The sequence below is a fragment of the Pezoporus flaviventris genome, unplaced genomic scaffold (assembly GCF_033815535.1).
Source record: "Pezoporus flaviventris isolate CSIRO_AGI_PZ_B2104156 unplaced genomic scaffold, CSIRO_AGI_Pfla_v1 ptg000006l, whole genome shotgun sequence".
Taxonomy (NCBI): Eukaryota; Metazoa; Chordata; class Aves; order Psittaciformes; family Psittacidae; genus Pezoporus; species Pezoporus flaviventris.
In genome coordinates, this window is record NW_026892554.1 from 20,200,629 (window position 1) to 20,216,456 (window position 15,828).

At 59.5% G+C, this 15,828-nt stretch overlaps 2 protein-coding genes across 4 annotated transcripts; one reads left to right on the forward strand and one right to left on the reverse strand.

Moving 5' to 3' along the window:
* On the reverse strand, positions 1-9,638 carry LOC133266223 (protein PML-like). The gene is made up of 10 exons (XM_061447481.1): positions 9,582-9,638; positions 8,826-9,009; positions 7,283-7,850; positions 5,377-5,954; positions 4,905-4,957; positions 4,414-4,494; positions 4,106-4,322; positions 3,513-3,565; positions 812-968; positions 1-708 (listed from the first exon to the last, which is right to left on the reverse strand). Exons 1-10 carry the CDS (start codon positions 9,636-9,638, stop codon positions 134-136), a joined length of 2,523 nt encoding a protein of 840 aa, XP_061303465.1. The 3' UTR covers positions 1-133.
* Positions 9,590-14,937, forward strand: STOML1 (stomatin like 1). Of its 3 annotated transcripts, XM_061447343.1 has the most exons (8): positions 9,590-9,747; positions 9,856-10,183; positions 10,361-10,467; positions 10,607-10,756; positions 11,227-11,430; positions 12,171-12,381; positions 12,940-13,152; positions 13,958-14,937. In XM_061447343.1, exons 2-8 carry the CDS (start codon positions 10,036-10,038, stop codon positions 14,158-14,160), a joined length of 1,236 nt encoding a protein of 411 aa, XP_061303327.1. In that variant the 5' UTR covers positions 9,590-9,747; positions 9,856-10,035; the 3' UTR covers positions 14,161-14,937. The 3 variants fall into 3 exon arrangements, with proteins under 3 accessions (XP_061303327.1, XP_061303326.1, XP_061303328.1); XM_061447342.1 differs by having other exon boundaries at positions 9,590-10,183; XM_061447344.1 differs by having other exon boundaries at positions 9,590-10,183; positions 12,943-13,152.
* Positions 14,938-15,828: the final 891 nt, after the last annotated feature.

Genomic DNA, 15,828 nt, shown 5'->3' on the forward strand with positions numbered 1-15,828 from the left:
TGCTCTGTAATGTGTTTTGTAAAGGTATGTATTTGATAAGGAGCAGAGAGGGTCTGCGAGTCTTGTGCGATGTGAGCATCCCTGGCACACTTAGCCTGAGACCCAGCCAGCTCGGCTCACCCCACGCTTGTCCTCACACATCTTCCAGCTCACAGAAGATGAGGTTGCGCAGAGCCAGGACCTTGGCCGCCCTCCTGGTGAGCAGCTTCTCCTGCACCAGGGCCTGCAGGGTGGTGTAGCTCTGCAGGTTGCAGTGGGTGAGCAGCATCCCTGCTTCAGCACAGGCAGGGAGCTCCAGCGCTTCCCAAAGCTCCTGCAAGGCCTTGGCAGCGGCCAGCGCGCTGCCCTCATTGCGCTGCTGCTGCTTGTGCTTCCTCAGAAGGTTCCTGAACTTGTAGGAAGAGGCTTTGGGTGCCTTCTCTTTGACCAAGGGCAACATATCCACATAACCACGCACAGCACGGCAGAAGTCCGCCTTCCTGCCGGCAGCAACCAGGGCTTTAAAGAGAGCGGGCAGCTCTGGTGCCCAGAAGTTATAGACGACGAGGATTGGCCTGGGGAACAGGGAGAGGTACCAGAGGAGGTTCTGTATCGCCACCTCCAAGGAGACACCCTGCGAGAGCAGCGCCAGCACTGACTCGGGTGTCTGAATGAGCGTCTTGAAGGTGTGCTCTCCGCTCGTGGCTGCCACCTCTGTGATGCGCTGGGCTGCGGAGGGGAAAGGATGGGGCTGGAGTAAGGATTTGGGGTGCCCCTCTCTGCCTCCCCCCCCTCCCCAAGTCCCCCTGTACCCAGGAAGGGCAGTGCTCACTTCTCTGTTCAGTTTTCAAGCTGAGGAACACTAAGGTGCTCAGCTCCAACTCATCATCCATGGGGCTGTTGGGACCGGTGCTGTGGTGGGGTGAGGTGCCGCTCCGGGACCATGTGGGGCTGGATGAGCTCTTGATCTTCTTGGGCTTGATGGAAGCCTGCAAGAGATCAGAGAAGGGGCCCGAGTCCCATCTGCCTGCTTGGACCTGGCTGGGAAGGCATGATGAGAACCCTTGGGTGCACCATTGGCCATGGACCTGGTTGTGTGCAGTGCTATGAAGTCCACAGGGTCTGATGTGCAGGTGCTGTCAGGGATGGTTGGGTTTGTGTTGTGTCTGAGAGCCCCAAATCAGGGTCTGGGCCAAGTGAACAAGAGCAGAGCCCTGAATGCAACTTGTCCTAACAGGGGGTGGCATCCAGGCAGTGCCCAAGGGACACAACACGCAGGTCCAAGGACTTGCTGTCTCTTGCTGCACATCTCCTGTGGATGCAGCTCATACAGGGACAAGGCTGAGCAACCTCACACATGAGACAGTGCTGGACTTGAGGATGTGGTTGGTGTCCAGAGGAAAAGGGGACTGAATTGGGCCAGGGGAAGGTTTGGTGCCTCTCCAGGCTCAGAAGATCAGGTCCCTAGAGCAGTGCTTCCCAAGGGGGAGTAAAAGCAGCCCCCACCAGCAGCCCCAGCAGGGATGCCCATCCACAGCAGGCATCTCCCTATGGGAAGTCTAGGACAGCAATACATTCAAGAAGCTCCAACCTTGATTTTTCCTCCCTTTTTCCCCAAGTGACAGCCCTGCAGCAATGGGGCATCCATCCCCCTCCATCTCAGCATCTTCACCTGCAGCCCAGGGGTGGTGGACACATGGCTGGACCAATGTCTGCAGCCACATGAGCGAAACCAAGCGCTCCCCAGCTCAGGGCATGTGGGATTTCTTAAATACCATGTTAAAATGAGGTGTCTGAAGGGCATAGGGGGTTCCTCTATGTGGGAAGGGCCACGAGAAGGCTGGAACTGGTGGTGGCAGTGGCCAGAATGACCTGGCTGGCCTGAAGGGGGTTAGATGAACCAAACTTGGCCACCAAACATGGTCGCAGATGCTCTTGTTACCCAAACCAGCAACAAGCCAATTGTGTTTCTATGCAAAAAGGTCTTATTGAAGAGGTAAGCAGAGAGGGGAAGATGGGCAGGTTTTGGAGGAGGAGAATCACCCGTGCAGAGACACACACTGGCAATCACAATGGGTGATGGATCCAGGCAGAGCCAGGTGCTGGTGATGCTCCTGTGGCTGCAGCTGGGTGGACAGAGCACGCAGGCCCTAGGTGACCCCACAAAGGCTCTTCCCCAGCCCCAACATCTTTGAGATGTCTGAGCCTTTCGGCATGGCCTCAGCCCTTGCCCTCTGCCAGCTTCCCTGGGCTGCATCCCACTGCCTCATCCTACCTCTCAGCTGCCATTTCCCCTTTTTTCAGGCTTTAAACCATCTTTTCCCAGCTCTCCAGGTTGCACTTCCCTAGTGCCCATAACCAGACCATAGGGAGATGTTTATACCACCGGGACCTCTCTTTCACTTTCAGCCTACACCTTTGTTGCACCCTTCAATCCACATCGTGCCAAAGGACACCCAGTTCACACCAGGATTTCTCACAGCAAGCTGCTAATGTTCCCAAATCCCCCAGCTTCAGGTTCTTTTTAGCACTTAGCAGGGAGTGGGGACAGGGTTTTAGCCCCACAACTCTTTCTCCCCCCATTAGAGCTGAATCAGGAGAGCAAGTTAAACCAGCAAAGGCAAAAATGAATCAGGAAGCCAGCAGCAGGGTGGGATTTAATCAGGGAACAGCTTTATTGAAGAGTAAGAAGAGCTTCTGCTTTAGTTTATACAGAAAAGGGGTTGCTAACCCCTCATTAAGCCAGCGCAGGAAAACCACCCCCTTCACCATCCTGAATTGGCCACACTCGCCTCCATTCCCAGAGGGATCCCCTGCTTGCCTGGTGATAGGGAATCTCAGCAGGGATCCCTGGCCTTTGGTTCATCTAACCGCCTCGGCCGGAGCCGTTTTGGCTGCAACACCCCAGTTTGCAGCATGGGTGCTATGAAATGTCACCGCAGGGAGCTTGGAGATGCCCCTTTGGGGATGCTCAGGTGGTCCCTACTTGCTCTGGTGGCTCCTAGGAGCTTCTCAGCCTGTGTAGGCACAGGACTGGTGTCCTCTGTGTGCACGGATGCTACGGTCACCTCCAAACTCGATGCTCTTGGTATGAAAACTGGGTTTTGTGTTTTAACCTGAGAACAGCCTTCCCAATGAGGTGACAAAGAAGCCATAGAGACCAACCCCAAAGGGCTGTCTTGGGGGATCGGCTGGTGTGGGATCCCACCTCAGAGTGGATCAAGTTGGGGCCTGTTGCCTGCGAGAGAAGAGCCTGGCTGCTCCAGAGTACCAGGAGATACCAGCAAAGGTCTTGGCTCAGGAGGACTAGATCTGTGAGTGCCCAGATGCCCTGCATCTATCCATCCATCCTTGAGAGCAACCCAAGGGGAAGAGAGAGCTGCAAGCAAGTCTCTGGCTGCTGCTGGGATAGAAGGCTCAGGTCTGAGCGTGGCTGGAGGAAAGGGAAAGGCACCCCGGAGATGCTGGGGGGCTGCTGCCTCTTCTGCCTGCAGCGTGGCTCAGCAAGGAGGGGGCTCTGGCGTGACACTCACCACCGTGTCTTCCTCGCTGTCCTCCGAGCTGGAGATGATGATGCTGGTGTCTTCTGCAGAAGGAACAGGAGGATGCTGAAGCTTCAAGACTGTGATTTCGGATCACACTGGTTTTCCCATGGGAGAACTGATCTTATCTCCTGATTTTTGCAGCAGGAGGCAAACACTTCTACCAGGACCACGAAACGCAAGCCCTTGGGTGCTCTCAGATGCACCCCAAGGTTGGGGCAATCTCTCCCCTGCTGCTTCACCCAATGGGCCCTATACCAGCCTTTCCAGAAGATGTGTTTTGTCTTGCCTCCTGTTTGCAGAGCAGAGCCCAGGACCCCTCTGCTATGCTCTTCCCTAGGCTTGGGATTTGGCTATCTCAGAGGCAGGACATGGAGCTGGATGGAGCATCTGCACCCACAACTGAGCATCCCTCCCATTTTTACCTGCTGGGAACCAGCTCCCACCCTCCACTTCTCTGACTCAGGGGAGGTTGGCCAAGGCTCTGAGTGAATGAGGGTGCACAGAGGCTGGGAAAGATGGGGGACCGCCATAAGGGTGGGAAGAGATGTGGTAACGATGAGGACCGCATCTCTAATCCCTACCTGCATCAACAACGTGGCTGCTGGTGGCAGGGATGCTGATGCAGTTCTGGTCCGGTGTGGAGGTTCTGGGTTCCCTTTCGTCTTTCCACTGGTTTGAAGTGGGTCTGCTGGGGAGCGGTGTGTCGCTGCCCTCCACCTTCATGAGCTTGGGAAAGGTCTGGCTCTCCACTTCCAAGCAGTGCGACATCCGCTTGGGCCACGTGGTGACAGGGTCAGCCTGGAGAGAGGAGATCGGGGGGATGTGAGGGGTCAGGGTGGCAGCGCCTGGCCCCCAAAGGCTCCTCCTGCCTGGCTGCAGTGGTTGTTACCGGGCTCCTCTGCATCTCCTCAAGGCTGATGGTGCAGGTGGGCACGATGCTCTCGCTCTCAGGCTGGACGGGCTCCTCTCGCTGCACAGAGAGCACGGAGTGGCGTTAGGGTGAGCAGAGAGAGAGGGGCAGAGCATCCTCAGCGGGGGGGGAACTGAGGTACGGCTTGGCTCAAGGCTTGTGCCTGAGCTGCAGGTGTTTGGCAAGGCTACAGCCTGGGGAGGCTATGGTTTCTCCTGATGAAAATGAGGGATGAAGCAGGAAGCTTGGAGAAGTGAGATGGGGTAGGAGCACGCCTGCATGGTGGAAAACGCTGCCTACAAATCAGGTTCTACTTTGCCCAAGAAGAAACATCCCTGGGGGGTGGTTGTGCTGCAGAAATGGGAGCGATGGGCTGGAGAGGGGAAGGTGGACCCTTAGGAATAGCTGGCAAAGGTCAGAAGAAGGGGGATCCACATTCAGCACACCAGGATGGAGCACGGATGTCTCACCAGGTTGTTCTCCAGGGGCAACTCGGCCAGAGGGTCAGCTTGGGAATTAGTGTCTGCAATGGAGAGAGCAGGGCTGCAATCCCAAATCAGAGCCTCTGGAGCTCCCACCCAGCCCCGGTACCAGCCAAGCCAGGAACAACCTGCCCGGTAGCGGCCACAAGGAAGGGGCAGCTCTGGTCTCCTTACCCTTCCCCAGCCCTTTGGTTAGGGATGGCCCAAGGGTTTAAGGAGCCTCTCAGGGGCCAGAAATCGGCACCACCAGAGCCTGTTGTATTTATGGGACACCAAAAAGGGGCTCTGGCCATACCAGCAAGGGAGCAAATGTTGGTCCCGGTGGAACTAAGCACCCGACAAGAGTGAATCTGGGGAAGAGAGGTGGCGCTGGGCCCTGTGGGACCCAGAGCCGGGTGCTGGCCTTGAGCTGGCCCAGGTCCCCGCTGCCTGTGGATGCATCCCCACTGCGAGTCCTCACCTGGGTGCCCCATGACGCGCTCCACCAGCGCCTGCAGCCTGGCTCTGCACTCGGCCAAGTCCCCAGCCTGCGTCCTGCCCCTGGCCTCCGGCGGCTGCAGATGCTGCAGCTCCTGCAGCGCGCCCTTGATGAAGGGCTGCATGTCCATCACCTCCTGCTCCGTGGCGTACAGGCCCATCTTCTCCACCAGCCGCTCGCCCGCCTCCATGCGCCGCAGCACCCCCTCCACGCGCTGCAGCTCCCGCGCCAGCTCCCGCCGGCCCTGCTCCTGCCGCGCCTCCAGCATCCCCAGCAGCTCCTCTTCCTCGCGCCGCAGCTCCCGCACCAGCTGCTCCACGCGCTGCCGGATCAGCTCCCGCAGCTCCCGCTGCGCCCGCTCCAGCCGCGCCGCCTCCTCCCGCAGCGCCGCGCACGTGGCCTCGAAGCCGCCGCGCCGGTGCCGCAGGGCGCGGGTCACGGTGCCCAGCTCCTGCTGCCGGCGCTGGGTCTCGCTGCGGATGTCGCAGAAGGCCGCGTGCCGGCTGTCCAGCAGCGCGCACGAGCAGCACAGCGCCTTCTCGCACTGCTGGCAGTAGATGCTGCGGGGACAAGCACAGCCACGGCGCCAGCTCGCACCCTGCCCCGCGCACCGGCACCTCCGCCACCCGCACCCCCGGCACCGAGGAGGCGCCGCGCTGGGGACGCGCCCGGCTTTAGGCTCCCCCCGGGCGGGAAGCAAGACCCGGGGTCACCCTGCGCGGGCTCCTGCTCCTCTGCCGCGCCGGACACGGCCGCTGCGCTCACTGCGCAGGAGCTGCGGATGGGAGGCAGCCGCCCGCACGCTGCAAGGGCCGTGAAGGAAGGGGCTCTCTGCCCCGCCGTGAGCGCTGGCTGGGGTTACGTATGAGAACAGAAGAGCAAAGAGCGTCTGATCTCCAGGAGACGCCTGAGGCAAGAATATAACAAGTGGCGAGGGGAGATCATCGTCCGTCCCTTACCCACGTCCCGCGAGCCTTGGGAAGCAGCGGCCTAGGGACGCAGGGAGGCAGGGATTGCATCACGCCTGGCACCGGTGCTGGCCTCCACAGACGCTCCAGCCCCTTCCCCTCTCGCTTGGACTTGTCCTTGAGGACGTTTAAACCTCGTCCTGCGCTGCACCCCTGCTGCTCCCCAGGTCCCCTCCAAGCTGGCCTGGCACCAGCAGCCAAGCCCACCCTCCTCTGCCGTCCAGCACAGCAGTGGAGCAATAGGCCTTCTTCTTGCTGAGCTCCACCAACCTCATCCTCCTTATCCTAGCAAGGAGCACCCCACACACTCCCCTCCTTTGGTCGACCCTGTCCCCACTCTCCCATCACCACCTTGAGCCTGGCTGCATCCAAACCCTCCCTCCATGCTCTGAAGCCCAGTTCTTGCAGCACGTGCTGGCAGGAAACGTGAGCATCTTTCAAAGCCAATTAGTGAGTGGTGGGAGGAAAGCGTTTCCACTGTGATTCCACTTCCCAGGGGGCTGCTGAGGAGTTGAACAGGAGTGGAAACTGAGGCACGGGGCAGGGAACGCCTTTGCCTTGCACCATCAGCTGCAGGTGTGGGCACGAAGCCTGGTGTTCAACCCACCTTTGCTGCCTTCCCTCCTCCTGAGACCTGCCAGCCCTGTATCACACCCTGCTCCTGCCCAGTATCTTGCCAGGTTGCAGAGGTCCCTTGCCAAAGGCAGGCGATGAAATCATCTTGGCTCTGCCCTCCTGGCAGAGTTCATAGGATCCCAGGCTGGTTTGGGTTGGAAGGAACCTTAAAGCTCATCCAGTTCCAAGCCCATGCCATGGGCAGGGACACCCTCCACTAGAACAGGTTGCTCAGACTCGGCCCTGGAGCAGCAGCCACAAAACCCTTGGTGCAGGATGGGACCTGGGCACAAAGCACCACTCACCTGGAGATGTGCCCCTGCTCAGCGTGACCAGGAGTGGAGCACAAGAGGCTGCAGGACTTCCTGTTGTCTTCCAGGAACTGATGGGCGGACTCAGCACGAAGTTCCTCCACCCTCTTGGCCTTGTGGCTCCTCTTCTTGAAGAACCACTGGTGGTCCTCAAAGCACTTGGTGCAGAGGAACTCCTCGCACTCAGAGCACCACACCGCAGCCGTTTTCACCCGGCACCGGCTGCAACTCGGGCCACTGCTGCTACTGAGCTCCTTGTAGACCTTGAGCCTGGCCTGCAGGTTGATGAAGAGCAGGTTGTCCATGTCGGGAATGCCGCTGGCCTGCGGGATGGGCGTGGAGCACACGGGGCACTGCCCGATGGGTTTGTTCTCGCTCAGGCAGCCGAGGCACAAGGTGTGCAGGCAGGTGAGGAGCTTGAGGTTGGGCGATTCCTGCCCGCAGCCCTCGCAAAGGATGAACTGGAAGTCATCTTCCTCCGCAGCAGGGTGGGATGGGGGCAAGCACGGGGGTGTACCCGGCTGGGCTCCTGTCTCCATGGGGGCAGCAGCGCCATCTCCATCTAGGTGGGATGTGGGGGAAAGACCCCATTGGACCAGAGGGGATGGAGTGGGGCAGGAGGCTCAGTCCCACCCACGGGGGCCATCAGGCCACCCCTGTACAGCCCACTTCACCCCTCGGCTGCAGGGAATCACAGCATCACAGAACCATCAGGGTTGGAAGGGAGCTCTGGAGACCACCCAGTCCAACCTCTTGGACCCCTCGGTGGCCAAGGCAGGGCCACCCAGAGCAGGCCACATAGGAACATATCCAAGCGGGTTTGGGATGGCTCCAGGGAGGGAGAACTCCAACCCCACGCTGGGCAGCCTGTGCCAGGGCTCTGCCACCCTCAGTGTAAAGTGCTTCCTCGTGCTGAGGTTAAGGGAGTGTCTCCCCTTCATCCCGAGGGCATGTGGAAGGCAGCACCTCCAAGGCAAAGGATGCTCTGCTAGGGAGATTCTCTGCTGGCTGCACAGGGTTGTGCTCCCTCCTGCCCTCAGTGTGGGACCCTGGGGGGTGCTCCCCACGCTCCCCAGCCTCCTCCCCTTTGGGCAATTACGGATCTCACAGTTGAGGGGGGAGGCTGCAAAGCGACTTTCCTTTCGCTTTCGCTGTCACCGCCCCTTCCTGCCGTGTGAGCGGGAGCGCAGGGAAGGGATGGGAAGGGAAGGGGGGTCTCTGGCCACGCTCCCCCCCCCCCGATTCCTGCAAACCCCCCGGGGCAGCACCGGGATGCTGGCACCCAAAGGTGTCCCCCTCGTCACCCCCACCCCGGGCCTCCCCCAGCGCGGCAGCGCAGGCAGGAGCCCCCCGAATAGAGCAGGGACCCCCCCCCCGTTACCACCCCCCATGCAACAGCTTTGCACCCTAAAATATACCGCCCCCCCCAGCAGGCAAACCCACGGCAGCGTTTGAGGGGGTCTGGGCCAGGCTGTGCCCCCCTCCCCATCCCGCCTTCCCTTCCAGGAAAGCGGGGACCCCCCCCCCTCCCCTTTACCTGCCGGGAGCCCGGGGCCGGGCGGCCGGGGGGCAGCGGGGCTATCGGCCATGGGAGCGCCGGGGCAGGGCTGCGAGCACCCAGGACTTTCGTGTTCCCGGTCGAGCTGAAAGAGGAGGAGGAGGAGCTGGAGGGAAAAAGGCGGGGAAGGCAAAGGGGGGGCCAGGAGGGACGAAATGGGGTGCTGGGAGGGGGGGAAGAGGGAGCCGGGATTCCCCGCTCCCGGCCGGGCACTGCACGCTGACCTGCCTGCTCCTGCCTTCCCTCTGCCTGGGGTGCTAGCACCGGGGGTGCTGGTACCGGGGGATGCTGACACCAGGGGGATGCTGGCACCAAGGAGAGGGGGTTCAGATGGCAAAGCTCTGTCTCATCTACCAGCTAGGCCCCCCCCAGGCTGTCCTGGGGTGCATCTCGGGGTGCCAGCTTGGTTCCAAGCGCAGCCGCTGTGTGTGCAGCTGGGTCTCAGGCCCCTGCTTCAGCCAAGGGGGGCTTTAAGCCAGCCCTATTGTCACCCCCTTTCCCTTCACAGCGCTGCTCTTTGGCCTTCGCTGCCCTTTGCAAGCCGGCAAGATGGAGTAGGGGGGGCTTTGGCACGGTGAGAAGGCCGTGCCGGAGAGGGAATTGCTGGGAAAAATACCCCCACTGCTTCCCTGCGGGGCTCGGTACCCCCGGAGCCCCCTCCCCGGTGACCATGCAATGGAGGACCCCGTCTTCACCACGGAAGTTCCCGGGCAGGGGCTCTCTGGGAAAACTCACCGAGCCGTGAGCCGTGAGCCATGAGCCCTTTCGTCCCTGTGCCGTCAGCAGCCACATGACAAGCGGACCAGGAAGCGTTAGCAGCAAGCTCCTTCCCTACACAGCGTCCCCACCACGGCCTCCGGTCCCCACGGACACCCCTGGGGTATCTCCCAGCTCCAAGGGGGTGAGATTCTGTCTCCCGGCTCGGCTCCTGCGTGCCGGGAAGATGGGAAGCTCCAGGCTGGGTGAGAGCCCAGCAAGGAAAGCTCCTGAAGGATGTGGTTTCCTCTAGCCAGCATCCTCCGTGATAGGAGCAGGGTTTGTCAGCTCCTCTCCGGAGCACGTCAGGTCTCCAGGCAGGGACGCTGGGTTGGACTGGGGACAGGCAGAAGCCATGCTGGCTGCAGTGCTGGGAGCACAGAGCTGGGCTTAGGATGCTCTGAGCACCAGCCCAGTGCAAAGCACCTGCACCATGTTCAGCCGGTCGGGATACCAGGCCCTTCCCCTGGGAGACTTTGACCGCTTCCAGCAGTCCAGCATTGGGCTCTATAGTGCCCAGAAGGGCTTCTTCTCCTTCGGATCCAAGCAAGACTCTCTGGGGCCAGCTGGAAATACCACAGGTGAGTCCCAACCTTAGGAGGTGTGTTGCTGCTTCTCTCCCTATTGCTGTAGGGTGTCCCACTGGCTGGGTGGCCCCTGCGCTTCCCTGGGGTGCATGGGGGAGAGGCTTGGACTGAGGGTTCACAGGCAAGGCAGAGGGGTTGGAGCAGGTACATCTCCCTTTCACCCCACTGCAGAGTCCTCCCAGGGTTGGCTGTCCTGGATCTGCCATGGGATTATCACCTCCTTGGTCTTCTTGCTGATGGTTGTCACCTTCCCCATCTCAGGCTGGTTTGCCTTGAAGGTAAGGGAGGAAGGCAGGGCAGGAATGGGATGACAACCCATCCTCCGCAGGGAGGACTGCTCCCAGCTGCCCCTGGTCCCTTTGGCACCGCAGGACCCAGGGCTTTGCTTCAGCCCTGCTCCAAGCTTTTCCATTGCAGATCGTGCCCACCTATGAGCGAATGATCATCTTCCGCCTGGGCCGCATCCGGGCACCGCAGGGACCTGGCGTGGTCCTGCTGCTGCCCTTCATCGACCACTGGCAGCGAGTGGATCTGAGGACAAGGGCCTTCAACGTGCCCCCCTGCAAGGTAAGCGGCCACGGGCTTCAGGGCAGGATGGAGAGACAACTACCCAGAGCACATGGATTTTGGGGTGGTCTGACCCTTGGTGCCGTGCATGGACCCAGCTTTCAGTTCCTGCTCGGGTTGTAGCTGGTGCTGTGAAGGGAGAGTCCTTACCTCTCTGCAGCTGAAAAGTTCCTCTTGACTTTGCATACCTTGTTCAATGGGCGTTCCTGCCTGCAGGCATCTCAAAAACATCCATCCCTATCCTTTCCAGAGGTCTTTTAGTAACAGCCCTGTGCTGGAAACTGTCCTCACCATTCAGACTAGCCCAAACTTCATCATTTGAGTTGGTTTCATTTCCAATGACCTTCTCAAAGAGACCTAGAGCTGCTTGCCAGCTGGGGAAGAAGTGAATGCCTTTGCTCCCAGGCTCTGTGCACAAGGGCTGGGCAATGGGGCAGAGAGGAGAAGAGATCCTGACCCCTCTGCCCCAGCTGACCTCCAAGGATGGGGCCGTCATCTCCATGGGTGCCGACGTCCAGTTCCGCGTGTGGGACCCCGTGTTGTCTGTCATGATGGTGAAGGACCTCATCGCGGCCACCCGGATGACGGCGCAGAACGCCATGACCAAGACCTTGATGAAGAAGAGTCTCCGTGAGATCCAGGTGGAGAAGCTGAGGATCGGGGAGCAGCTCCTGGTGAGCACTGCCCCAAAGCCTTGGGCTCTTGGTGTGAAAGTAACAGCAAGGGAAAGATGGAGCTGCTCCAAGTCCATCTGGCCATGGACCTGGCCAAGGAAGGGAGCTGGGAAAACGTGCTGATTAGTGGGAAGCAGATATCTTCAGCCTGTGGAGCTCTGTGTCTTGTCTCTAAGGGCTTTTTGGCCACAGAGAAAAGCCCACATGGTGTTGGCAGGCTTGAATCTGACCCCCATATCTCCACCAAGAAAATGCCTGGAGGGCTGCAAACTGGGAGGGCAGCAGGACAGTGTTGGCAGAGGGGTGATGAGTCGTGCCTGCAGCCAACCTGGGCCAGGCCAAGATCTTGTGTGCTGAATGTCTCCAAGAGATTAGATATCTTATTATATAGGGAGCACCACAGCAGGATGTGTTACCCCAAGGGAAGCAAGGAAAGGGCCAGCCTGGGAGGGAGCCATGGAAAGGGGAACAAGACAACTGTCCTCCCTGCCCTGACCTCCTCCATGCCAGGACAGCAAGTGGGGGAGCAGGGTTGAACGTAAGCATGGACAGCTTGGAGGAGCTGCACTATTGAGCCTGGTCCAACACCTCACATCTAAAGCTGGTGGGTAGCAGAAGTATAAGCTATTGGATGCCCATGGTTGGATTGATTGCTATGGTTGGATGCTCTCCATGGCCTTACCCAGCTCTGCTCTGTGGCCTCTTACCCAACACGTCTCCCTTTCTCCCCGGCTCTGCAGCTGGAGATCAATGACATGACCAAGTCCTGGGGCCTGGAGGTGGACCGTGTGGAGCTGAGCATGGAGGCTGTGCTGCAGCAGCCCCGGGATTGCCCTCTGGCCGCTGTGCCCCCCGTGCCCGGGCTGGATGGCACCATTCAGCAGCTGGCTGCCCACTTCTTCAGCAGCGCCCTGGCTGGGGCAGGCAGCGGGACCGGCGCTCCAGAGGCAGGTAATCGATCTGTGTCTCTGCTTGGGACATCCCTCCTGCCCAGTGAGCCCGTGTGCTTTGGCTGTTCGACACAGAAGTCAAAATCTGGGGATACCATGCTCCTATGAGCACAAACAGAGGGGAGGAGAGAGGACAGCTCTGGGCACAGCTCCAAACCTTTCCTACAAGACACTGGGGAGGGCAGGAGCCAGATCTGCAGGAGACTGGGCTCAAAAGCAGCTCAGTTCTGAGTGTTCCCATCAGGCAACCCCAAGCCTCAGCTTACCAAGAGTCACAGTGAGGGCAGCGTGGGTTTGTTGGGGTTTTTTCCAGAAGCCATGCACCAGTTTGTGTCCTGCTGTTTCTTTCAGTGATAATTTTCCACCCCCTGGTAGCACGGGAAGAGTAACCCGTGGCAGACAGTAGGAAATGGCAAAACCAGTGGTTGTCTTCTTGCTTAGCTGAAAATGCACTGGTTAAGTGGGTTCCTTTACTCTGGAGACCTTCTGTAGTGGGTTCATGCAGACCAGCAAAGCTCACCACCTCACAGGGTACCCTCTGCTGTCCCAGTGTTCCCAGCAGACAGCGTGGAGACCGTGAACGAGACGGAGCCTCCCGCCGCTCCCCTCCTTGCCAGCAGTGCCCAGAGGAAGCCCAGCACGGATGAGCTGCTCGCAGCAGTGGAACCCATCCTCTCTGAGGCCCTGGTCAGCCAGGTGGGAGCATCCTACCAAGTCAACATCGCCCTGCCCAGCGGCGCCTGGAGCACCTACTTCATAGACCTCTCCTCAGGTCACTACTCGGGGGTTGCTGTGTTGGAAGCAGGGAGATGTGTTGAGCCTGTGCCCTGTTTTTGTGCTGTGAACTCCCAAGCTTGGTGATCAGAGGTCCCAAACTAAGCCCGTTTGGTGGCTCCATGAGAGGCAGCCCAGTGTCCATCAGCTGCGCACTGCAGCTTGGCCCCCACGGCCATGAGTCCTTGCTCCTGAAGTATAATTTGGTTTGGGTTGAAGCCATGATTTTTCCTTCAGAAAGAGAGTACTGGGAGAAGGTTGGCACCTGGGTTTCCTGGTGGCTGAGGCCTCAGGGTTTGTTAGCTGCTGATGCCTCCAGCCTAACGGGGTAGTAGTGGAGGGACATGAGAGGACAGCACCTTGGGCCACTGCCATGCTGGAAGATGCCCTTAATCCATCCCCCCATGGTTGCTGATGGTTTTCCTGGTGGCCATGGCAAAAGTAGGATGAGGCTCGGGGGTAGACCACTGTAACAGGACATTGGTGGGGCAACAGAAGAGACATTTATCTTCATGAGGAGGAAGCACTCCTGTGTCCAAAGTCGCAGAATCATAGCATCACAGACCGGTTTGGGTTGGAATGGGCTTTAAAGATTGTCCAGTTCCAAACCCTCAAGTGGAAGACACCTTCCACTAGACCAGGTTGCTGCAAGCCCCATCCAAGCTGGCCTTGAACCCTGCCAGGCCCTTGTTTGTCATCTGGCTCACGTCAATCCTTATGGAACAGTGGGGGTGAATGCCAGCGGGCAAGGCTGGATCCTGAAGCCCTCTGTTTCTCCTTCTCCCACCCGTTGTGTCCTACAGGCAGCGGCCGGGCTGGCCATGGCGTGCCCGAGGGCATCCCTGATGTCATTCTGGAGGTGGCAGAGAAGGACCTGCAGGACCTCTTCTCGGGTGACCTGCGCCCCTTGGGTGCCTACATGAGCGGGAGGCTGCAGGTGAAGGGCGACTTGCACCTCGCCCTGAAGCTGGAGGAGCTCATCAAGGCGATGAAGCAGCGTAGATAGAGCAGAGCATGCGTGTGGGTGCGTGTCTGTGTGCATGTGTCTTTGTAGGTGTGCGAAGGCAGGGGACATGCAGGGGGGCTGCGCAGCGGGGGCCTTGTCCTGCTGGAGCTTCTCCCTGTGGAGGCTGCAGGAGTCGGTGAAGATGTGAGCAGGGAAACTGAGGCTGAGCTCCATTGCCAGTCCTTGTCGTTGGCTTTACCTCCCCTGCCCATCCTTTGCTTACAATGGGATGAGAATCCCATGAGAAGATGGGATGCAGTTGGCACCCCAGCATGTGCCAGTTTGCTTCCATGTCCCTTGGCCAATATGCCACCAGGGCACAGCCTTGATGTCCCAGTGCTCCCATGATGGGCTGTGTGGCCAGACTGGAAGGGGCATGAACTGAACAGGTTGGATTGAGAAGAGCTTGGGGACACTGTGACCAAGCACAGTAGCCATGGGATGGGCAGCCAAAGCAGGGCACCAGGGCTGGCTGGACCAGGCTAACGGGATACTGGCATCCATGGGGAAGGAGCAGAGGTGGTGATTCTGGGAATGATCTGCCTTGGAGGTCCCCAAACCTTCCTGACACAGCAGTTTGGAACAAGCAATTGCTCTAATTTGTGCTTCAAAGTGCTTTTGCATGTGTGCTGTGAGGCCTGCCCATGGGGCATGTGGACTGTACATAGGCATATATGGATACTTATTTATTTTGTAAGCTTCCTTTCTATCAGCTCTCGATGGACAATAAACCTGGTCTGCAGCCTTGTGCTTGGGCAGTGATGGGCTGATGACTTCTGCACCCCTTGGTGCCTCAGTTTCCCCAAAGGACCACAGGTAAAGAGGTGCTGGCACCAAGGAGGCTGCGTGGTGTAACTCCATCTCACCATATGATCATGATGAAGACATGAAGTCCTGCCACGGTGAGGAAGAGGTGTCAGGATGCTCCGCTGCTGGGGATGCTCAGCCCCAGCAGCACCCAGCACCCAGGGGTTAACATGTCTTGGCAGCTTTACCGGGCCCCAGGGTGCTTTGCTGGACCAGTGGGACAAGCCTGACAGGTTTGTGTCCTGTACAGGCCAGGGACAAGGGGCAAGGAGGATGGAAATGTTTCCAGAATTGAAAGTTTCATGGGTGCAATGAGGTCAAACCACCTCCTGAATGTCTCCTGCAAAGCCTGGGGCTGGGTGGCACCAGCCTAAGCCAAGCTTTGGAGACCCTCCATGCAGGGGAGGTGACGGTAGTGCCCTGCTATGCCCTGTCCCTTTGGGGATGCCAGGCGAGGGGAGTCCCAAGGGTTCCCGGTGGTCCCCGCTCCGTGGTGGTCCCCATGGTGCAGATGTTTAGAGGGGCAGCGATGCCTTGCATGAAGGGGCAAAGAAGATCCAGGACACAGCCCCGAGGACAAAGAGGGATGTGGAAATCTTCCCCAAGGGTGGGGGGACAGTCCCTGACCCCCCTCGCAACCCTTGCTGTGCACGGGAATAGGCTGGCTTCGCGCTTTAGCACGGCTCCCTCTCCCCGCCGGAGTGCGGCAGGGCGCTAGGACCCTGCAGGGCGATGCCGTTCCTTGGCAAACCGCCTCCTTTCGGGGGGTCCCGGGGTGCCCCCGGCTTTCCTGCCCCCGGGAAGGGGCACCCCCGCTGGGAAGCTCTGCTCGGGAAGTGACGAGGGGGGAAGCGGGCTCTG